The 9,776-nt window shown below is 36.5% G+C and overlaps 1 protein-coding gene across 2 annotated transcripts in view; it reads left to right on the forward strand.

Annotated features, from left to right (window-relative positions):
- The window catches only part of Aqr (aquarius intron-binding spliceosomal factor), an 82,502-nt gene that overhangs the window by 6,355 nt on the left and 66,371 nt on the right, over positions 1-9,776 (forward strand). Inside the window, exons 3-5 of one of the 2 annotated variants that reach the window (XM_005364211.3) lie at positions 795-835; positions 4,198-4,233; positions 6,373-6,493. In XM_005364211.3, coding sequence (XP_005364268.1) covers positions 795-835; positions 4,198-4,233; positions 6,373-6,493 — 198 coding nt within the window. Of the gene's footprint in view, positions 1-794; positions 836-3,456; positions 3,470-4,197; positions 4,234-6,372; positions 6,494-9,776 lie in introns of those variants that run through there. The other variant, XM_013352694.2, reaches the window with a different exon arrangement.

Consider the following 9,776-nt stretch of genomic DNA (forward strand, 5'->3'; position numbering starts at 1 on the left):
TCTGGCTATTACAAACAATGCTGCTATGAACATAGTTGAGCATATACTTTTGTTGTATGATAGGGCCTCTCTTGGATATATTCCCAAGAGTGGTATTGCTGGGTCCAGGGGTAGGTTGATCTCGAATTTCCTGAGGAATCGCCACACTGCTTTCCAGAGTGGTCATGCAACCTTTTATAGTAGTCATTATTTCTGGTTCTTTTATCAGATGAAGAAACTGACATTAGACAGGTCAGGCACTTGTGGTAGGGTCACAGCCTCCAATAGTGACGGTTTGAGGCAGAACTTAGAACTCCAGAGCCTGACTTCTATGTACCCTGGCTCAGCTGACTAGAAATCGTGATGTTATCGTATCATTTGGAGAGTAGGATGAGGCAGTTACCATTTGTTTCTATAATGCCCTCACACTTTTAACTTACTTTCCAGCTGATTTGGGGGAAGCTCTTATGACTTTTAGAGTCTAATAGCATCTAAAATCATTTAAAATTAAGTTTGAAGACATGACTCTATGAGGTTTGTTTGTCTAGAAATGTTATAAACACATCCTGTTTAAAGAGTATTTTAGAGCTGTGTATTTATGTGGATGGATTTTATTATTTCTCTAGTTTACTTTCTTTTACTTTATATTTGAGAAATAATGTCATTGCTAAAAAGTCTATAATTATTTAAATATTTGATCTTTCTTAAAGCAAATTATTTTATAATAAATAATTGAGTCAGTAATTGAAAGCTGTCAGTTTAGATTGAAAAGCAAGGTGCTTGATACATTAAACATTTTTATACTTTTGGAACAGGTAATCGAAGAGATATATGAAAAAGAGATTGTCAAATCAAGGTAGGAATGAGTAATTGTGGTACCTTGGGATTATGTAAACCATGTGGAATGTGTCTGAGTGTCTGGTTCTGCTCTTAGCTTGCAAAGGATTTTTTTATTTTCTGTACTGCTTATTGGGGTGTTGATGGCAAGAATGTTTCTATGCTGGTATTTATGAGTCATCTATTACCTCTGTGTCTTCTCGTTCAGGGTTCAATCAGAGGGATTAAACCCCACACTGTTAATTTGGTTTTTAAAGGACCAAGATAGATAGATAGATAGATAGATAGATAGATAGATAGATAGATAGATAGATAGATAGATAGATAGATAGAGCATAGATTTATTTCAAGTTCACTAATAATTTTCTTATTATTTCTAATAAATCTTCTGAAAAACACTCTTAAAATTATAAAACTAAGATGTAAATTCAAAATAATTATTATATATACACTGCATAAAACCAAGGCATAATTAGTTATTTTTGATTGTATATATAAAGGAGTGATTAAGCCTTTCTTTCCTGTTCCTGTTCACAGTGTGGGGTTTCTATCTTCCCTGCCCCACCTCACACAGAAGGGTTTAGACACTGCATTCGCTCATGGGAGGCTTGAAAAGAAATTAACCATGTAGATTGGTCATCTTTCCACATATTTACTTGTAGATATTTATGCCCTGTTAATTTTTTTGTTTGTTTTTGTTTATTAAGACAGGGTTTTTCTGTAGCTTTAGAGCCTGTTCTGGAATTTGCTCTATAGACCAGGCTGGCCTCGAATTTACAGGGATCTGCCTGCTTCTGCCACTTGAATGTTGGGATTAAAGGCTTATGCCACCACTGCCCGGCCCCAGTTATTATTGTTAAAAGATAGTTTTTCTAAATGTTGTAATTTTATAATTGGTTTTTAGATAAAGTCTCGTAGAGCACAAGGCTGGCCTTGAACTTGTGATCCTGCTGTCTTGGCTCCTAAGTGTTGGGATTACACTTGTGTGCCACCATGCATGCTCAAATTTTGTAGAATTTTTTGCTTGTTTTTTTTTTATTTTTTTTTATGTGTTTAAGTCTTAAAAAAGTAAATTTCACTAAAAATTTGAAAGCAAAAATAAGGCAGTGTCAAAGTAGGGCAGTGGTTTTAACAGGTTTGTGAGCCTGTTTAGAATTTTTTATGACATAAATCACAAAATATATTTAAATCTTTAAATGAACAGTGTTTTAGACTAGTGCCTGAAGACATTTTGCTGAGCAATGTGTCATCTTCAGTATCTAGGGTTGCTCGATGTAATGTAATTTTATTAATGGTTATTTAATAAACCACTGCCAAAATAGACTGCTTATAGTCATAAGAACCTTTGGATATCATAGTACTCATAAGTTATTCAGATCTTAATATTCTTATCTAAAAATAGATTTTTCTGAGATCTCAAAATTAATCTTAAAAGCCCTTTGCCTAGTCACATGATTTGCATGCTTTATTGCACAATTCATTCGTTTTTGCTCTTTCTTGCAGTGTCAGATTGGAAAGCTTCTCTTACTATATTTTTATGCAACTTCTGTTTAAAGCAGGAGTCATTACTGCTTGAGCGTTTGCTATGTGCTGGCTTTGCTCTAAGTGTGTTGCATACAGAGTGCATTTCCCCCACCCCAAACTTTGAGGTACTATTCCTGCAATTCCTGGGTATGGTTGAGGAGCTTGCTTTTAGATATTGCCTAGTAGTTGAGGCACTGACCTATTTCCTTGGCTCTTATCTAATACTTTGTTCTTTAATAGGAATAGCATCCATTTTCTTCTAGATCTATTAATTTATACCCTTTGGCATTATTCTTAATCCTGTTATGAATCCACCAGGTAGGTTTTATGGTGGAAAAATAAAAATAACTTAACAAATACTTTATTTTGCCACTTTGTATTTATCTTTATTTGAAACGTACAAACTTATTTTGAATCGTGACACTGACAGGATATAGTATACCCTTTAGATTATATTTCCACAAAGATAACTTGAATTTTGTCAGTACTCTAGAAGACACTGTTTATTTCTTCCTCTAACATCTTAATTCATAAGTGAAAAATAAATGAAAAATAATTGCTATAGTCTTGCTTTTTTATTTTATTTTTTTAACTTTAAATCAACAGACTTGGGCCAGGCTGATGCCTCACCGGGTAAAACACTTGCCACACAGACCTGGAGGCTCAAGCTCAATCCCTGGAACCAACTCCATAAAGTTGTCTCCTGACCTCCACGTACACTGTATGTGTGCCCACACATGCGGATCACACATTCATATGACAGAGCCCTTTCTAGCATTTGAAAATAAATTGTTTTCTTTATATAGTTTTCAGATGTGGTTGTGAGGGTGCTGTACAACTCCAAACTCCATGTTTTGGTACAACTACATCCTGGAAGGATGTACGGTAATAAAACAATTTCCATGTCTGCCTACCGTTTCTTTATCAGCTGCATGTGATCGCCGATGGCATCAATGGACCTAATTTGTTATACACAATTGTCCAACTGTGGATGAACATATGAAATGTGTGTTGTTTTGAGCACAGTGCCATGCTTACTGTATGTTGTCGGTCCATATTGGTAACTTAGAAAAATACAAACCCTTCGTGGTATTTATATTTGTGGTTATTATATAACTCTTCCGATCTGGTATCTATCGCCTACGGTGGTTTTCCTCTCTTACACATACACCTTTGTTAAGCTGCCGCTCCGGAGTATGTCTCTTAAGGTGTCACATCTGCTCTGTAGCCTTCCCGAACTGTAGAAGCTAATGTTTTCTCATTGTTCCTCCAGCTTTTTGCCTTTGTACAGTAAAAGCATTCATTTCATCCTTGATAATGTTTTGTGACAGTGTAGTTGGTAAAACTGTTTAAGCGATCAGAATACAGTAGAATAGGATTTTGACAGGGTAAGGGTCTCCTAGGGAGTTATAAATTTAATTTTCAAATCTGAAAACTACCACCCAGTGGCAATGTTCTGGTGTTGGTACTTTATTCCCAATATAAGAAAATAATTAAAACAAAATCAGCCTCTGGAGCAGTACTTTGTAAAGCTTCATTTATCCGTGTAAAGCCACATACTTCTATTATAAAGAAGAGTATAATATAGAAAGATACCTAGTATTCCCCACAGTGAAGACTCAGAAGTGTGTGGGACATCTGATTTCTGCATCTGGGACATTGGTAGCTATATCTGTGAGATGAGAGCATTAGTGCTTGTGAAGTTGACCTGTGCACTCTTTTGGCCTTTGTGATCTGATGTTATAAAATCTGATGCGTCATTTAATTTGATTACAAAAGATTCCAAATGAATGAGGATTGGGATCTCTGAAATGTTTCTGTTTTCTATTTCAAAGTTGGCTCTTTTTTTGTTTTTAGATTTGCCATCAGGAAAATAATGCTGTTGGAATTTAGGTGAGTGAAAAGGCATTGCATGGAGGATGGCCTGTGAGTAAAGGCTCCCTTTGCAGCAACGAAAATACTTCTGTAACCTTAAGGAAGAGCTCATGGATTCAGGTTGCATTTAGCACGTACAAGGCTGTGGTTTGATTCCCAATAGCAAATAAAATCTAAATTCATGACTATTTATATTTTTGTGATGGTCTAATTTGATTTTTTTTGTTTTGTTTTGCGAGATAACCGTATTATCAGGGTAACTTTTATTTTGAGATGGTCTTCACTAGTTACACTTGGTCTGTGGGAATAAATCAGGATTTACTCTGGAACTTCCTTCCCAGCTGAAATTTTGTGAATAAGTAAGACACCATTGTTCAAACCTACCTACTGCTATGTAAATGTTTCAAACACTAGAAAATGTAACCTTTTTCCAGATTGCTAAACATTACTCATGTTCAGCATGTGCCATATCTCTAACCCATATCCCTAGCCCAAGAACAGGTTTGGTTTTTTTGTTTGTTTTGGATTTTTGTTTTGTTTTGTTTTGTTTTTTTGAGAAAAGCTCTCTCCAAGCTATGGTATCTTTAATCCCAGCATTTTGGAAGCAGAGGCTGGATGGATCTCTGAGTTCAAGACAGCCTGATCTACAGACTGAGTTCCAAAACAGTCAAAGCTATACAGAGAAATCCTGTCTTAGAGAGACAGACAGAAAGACAGAGAAAGAGAGAATCTCTCTATGTACTTTTGGCTGTCCTGGAACTCACTTTCTAGACCAAGGTTACCTAGAACTCAGAATCGCCAGCCTCTATTCCTGAGTGCTAAGATTAAAAGTGTGCGCCACCATGCCTTGCTTACATACAACTTTTGATTATGAAGGTGTAAGAAGATAGGCTATATCTAGGTTTGGCTAGCATGTAAAAACGAAAGCAGAAGTACTGTTCAGCATGCTTGTGAACATGTCTTAAGCTGAACAGTGCTAAATGTTTTACATACACATCACTCATAGTCACTCTGAAATTGAGGCATTATCCTCTAATTGCTGGACAAACAGAGGTCACAGGTGTTTTCAAAATGATGTAATTGAGTGGTTGGTAGAGGTGGGATATCTGTGTCTGATGCCAAAGCTCAAAGCACTGTCTAACTTAAGTTTGGAAAGTCAGAAATACTTAAAGTAATTTACTCATCTATCCATAAGACTATGGTAAGAATTTTAGTACCTAGAGGGGAAAATGTCAATTAACTTGGAAACTGAATTACCTTTTTGGGTTTTGTTTGTTTGTTTGTTTGTTGTTTTGTTTTTCAAGACAGGGCTTCTCTATAGCTTTGGAGCCTGTCCTGGAACTAGCTCTTTTAAACCAGGCTGGCCTTGAACTCACAGAGATCTGCCTGCCTCTCCTGAGTGCTGGGATTAAAAGGTGTGCATTACCACCGCCCAGCGAATTACCTTTTAAATTATGCTTTATGAAGCCTCTTTTTGACAAAGTGTTATAAGTAATTTTTTCTGAGAATCATTTCAGTTTATAGTTAATATTTGTGGAGTGGTTTTACTTTCACTTGTGTGAGCCTTCAGGTTAGGGAGTATTCAGAGTTGGTTGATGAGTGGATGAGTGGATTCTCTTGTTACCATGACAAAGTACTTGTCATGCCATTTAAGAAAGGAAGGGTTTGGTTTGACTCACAGATGAAGGTACAGTTGTTCACTCTTGGTAGAGGAGGCATGGAGGTAAAAGCAGCTGTAGTTCTGGTCACCATTGCCTCCACTGTCAGGAAATGGGGAAGTGAGGACTGGTGCTCAGCACACTTTGTACTTTTTCTTTTTTCATTCAGTCCAAGATGTCTACATTCCTCATTTAATATCTCTGTGAACATTCTCACAGACACACCAAGACGTATGTCTCCTAGGTGATTCTAAATTTACTCGAGTTACCAATAAAGATTTGAACATAACCATCCGTTGACATCTTCTTGCTTAAGAGTGCAGTCTGCCATTCGTGGAGCCATGGTTTCTAGATGTAAGGTTACAGAAGAAGCACCGGTGCGGAGTACAGGGAACCCTGTGAAAGATGTAGAAATAATCCTCTTTTCAGGTGCCTTATGCAGTACAATGCCTGTGATAACTAATGAAATATTCTGTGCAACTTTATTATCTCTTTACAGTCAATATCTTGAAAATTACCTCTGGATGAATTATTCTCCAGAAGTTTCCAGCAAGGCCTATTTAATGTCCATCTGCTGTATGGTGAATGAGAAGTTCAGAGAAAATGTCCCAGCCTGGGAGGTAAACACAAAATTGAATTATTTCACAGCTCTCACTCTGGCCCCCTTAAGCATTACAGAGTAGCAGAATCTTCCTGATAGCAGCTATCCCTAAGCTTAGGGTGGGAGATCACCCAATAGTAAAGCACTAGGAGACAAAGAATGGATGTTTGAGAGGTCTTCTTAGTTTTCTTCTGATTGTAGTACTTGCAGCTGGTTTTCTAGGACTTAGATAATAAGAATGTAGAGTTGTTTTTCTGTGTGATTGAAACAGGGAATGACATTTGGAGCTGGCAAAGCACAAGTTGTATTGGGAGCTCTAGGAGCTGATGTGTGGAAGCTGATGTGTGCTGCGCTGTGTTTGCAGTTTAGTCTCCTTACCCCTTCTAGCCGGGGACTTCCTTTGCCATGTGGAAATTACTAATGAGCTAACCGTTTCTTTTACGGCTCAACAGAGTCTAACTCAGATGTAGATTTTCTTTTTTTATGAAGAAAAAAATAGTAGTTGTCATCTATTTTGATGAAGTGGTTTCCGAAGTGAGAAATTGTTTAAGATTAAGTTAGTTAGAATTGTGAAGATTAAAACATGGACATTTCTCTCAAATATTGACTGTATCCCAGGGCACATTTGAGCTCAGGTTAAACTATGGCTCCTGAGATTTGCCAGAAAAAACCAGTTTAATCATTTTGAGCCAAGTTGGAAACAAGGTTTATTTAAATATTAAATACTGACCAAGATAGACTTTGGTCAGGACCATTTGCTGGGACTTCCATCTGATTGGCCCCTAGACACATGTTGCAGAGCTACTTAATGACAAACCCATACAGTCGCCATACTTTCCCCTAAGGCTTTTGCTGTTGTTTTCTAAGAACTACAGCTCCCAGAATCCCAGGAAGTTAACCTGGTTCTTGGCAGGTAGGGCTTACAGGTTAACCTAAGGTGATACAAGATATCCTAGGGATCTCAGGAAATTGCTTCAAATGATTATAGAAAGGAAGAGAGAATCTTTTTAAGCCAGATAGTAATTTCGCCAATTGATAAAATATAGAGACCACTTTAGTGATTAGAGTTTGAAATAAAGGAATAACAGGGCAGGAATTCCTCTGTTTTGTACAAAAATGCATTCTAGAACCCTAGTAAATATCACTTCAGATGACAGTACCTATAAACACATATGTACACACACTTTACTATGGAGTAGCATATAAATATATATATATATATATATGCACTCACATCTCCCTCTCTCTATACACACACACACACACACACACACTCTCTCTTTCTATACACACACACATACTTTTCTATGGAGTAGCATATAAATATATATATATATATATATATATATATCACACATCTCTTTTTATATATACATATATACACACACATTCTTTCTCTACACACACATTCCTATAGAGCAGTATATAAATTTATATGTGTATATTTATGCACATATCTTTTTATATATATATACACATACATACATATATACACACACATTATTTCTCTACACACACACACACTTTCCTATGGAGTAATTAGGATAAAGTTCCATCTATAAATTGGGCAGTGTAAGAGTTCAACCGTGACTAATAAAATAGAATTATTCTATACTAGTCTTAAATTTTCAGGATCACTTTTGTAATGTGTAGTGATTATTACAGAAAATAAGGGTTAAGTGAAATCAGTCTGCTCACTGAGAAGGCAGAGTGTCTAGTGGGCACATAGCTTATGTAGACTGTGGGCCAGGGTGTGGTCAGTCTAGGCCACAGGAGCACTGGTTCATCATATTCCTTAGGACAGTGTATTGTTGAAAATAAATGAATTGTTTCTTTCTAGAATTTTCCCTTTAATAATTTTAGAGTGTAGACGGTGCAGGTAACTGAAATCGCAGAAAAACAATATGGATAAAATGTTACTGTCATAGATTCAGAGGACATACAAGATTTAAAAATAATAAACTGATTGGGTTTGATAATTGAAGTAGCGTTAAGGAAGTGTACTAATTTTCAATAACTTACCAAACTTAGGCAACTGAAAATAAGGGATGGTACCATTTACTGTAAAATAAGTGATGGTACCGTTTACTGTAAAATAAGTGATGGTACCGTTTACTGTAAAGGGATAGAGGAATTGAAGAAACTGTGGAAGCTTCTTTAGTTTAAGTGTAGAGTTTAAATTACCTTTTTGATCTGGTAGTAAAACAGATAAATGTAAAGATTAGGTGATAAGGAGATCAGGAATGAAGATGTACCTTTTTAAAAACAAAACAAAAAACCTTTATTTGTGTGCACTGGTGTGAAGGTGTCAGATTCCCTGGAACTGCAGTTACACACAGGTGTGAGCTGCCATGTGGATGCTGGGAATTGAACCGAGGTCCTCTGGAAGAGCAGTCAGTGCACTTAACCCCTGAGCCATCTCTCCAGCCCCCTGAAGATGTATCTTTAGAATCATGAGCATAGGATAATGTGAGTTGGGGAAGAACGATGGACCAGAACTTGAGGTACAAACTTCTGTTAAAGTAACAGTAAGTTAACTACAGTAACAAGCAGCTCAGGAGCTAGGATGTAGTTCAGTGGTAGAGCACTTTCTTAGCATGCAAAGTCCTGGAAGGAGAAAGAAACAGAGGATAAGGGTCATTTGGACTTAACTGCCATTAGTATCATGGGAACTGTTGGTAGAGGTTGGTTTAGAGAAGTAAACGGAAACAACTAGAATAGCCACACATCTCTTTCACTTATGTGTGGCAATAAGTAGCAGGGCCTTGAATATATTTATGTTATTTGCATTCTAAGTGTCAAGAACTGGTATAGAGCAGGAGAAACAGAGATTAATTACAGCATGAAAACTATAGGTTTTCTCAAAGATGTAGTTGTTTTGTTCAAATTAAAGGAATGAAAATATTCCAAAATCTTAATAAACCTTTATCTAAGTACATAAGAATAAGTAAGAGAGTTGAAGTCATTATTCTGGTAGCTTTAGGTCTCTCATAGCCCTGTCAAAAAAGTTCTATTTGACTTACTATCATATGCATTACTTCTCTAGTCACATATACAATAATCATGTAATGATTTAATTTTGTTTTTTTGATTTTCTTTTTTTTTCTTTTTTGAGGCAGGGTTTCTCTGTAGCTTTGGAGCCTATCCTGGAACTAGCTCTTCTAGTCCAGGCTTGCCTCAAACTCACAAAGATCTGCTTGCCTCTGCCTCCCGAGTTCTGGGATTAAAGGCATGAACCACCACTGCCCAGCTGGTTTAATTTTGTTAATATATTTCTAAAACCCCCACCAGAACTTCTTTAA

The sequence above is a fragment of the Microtus ochrogaster genome (genome assembly GCF_000317375.1).
Source record: "Microtus ochrogaster isolate Prairie Vole_2 chromosome 14 unlocalized genomic scaffold, MicOch1.0 chr14_random_1, whole genome shotgun sequence".
Lineage (NCBI taxonomy): Eukaryota > Metazoa > Chordata > Mammalia > Rodentia > Cricetidae > Microtus > Microtus ochrogaster.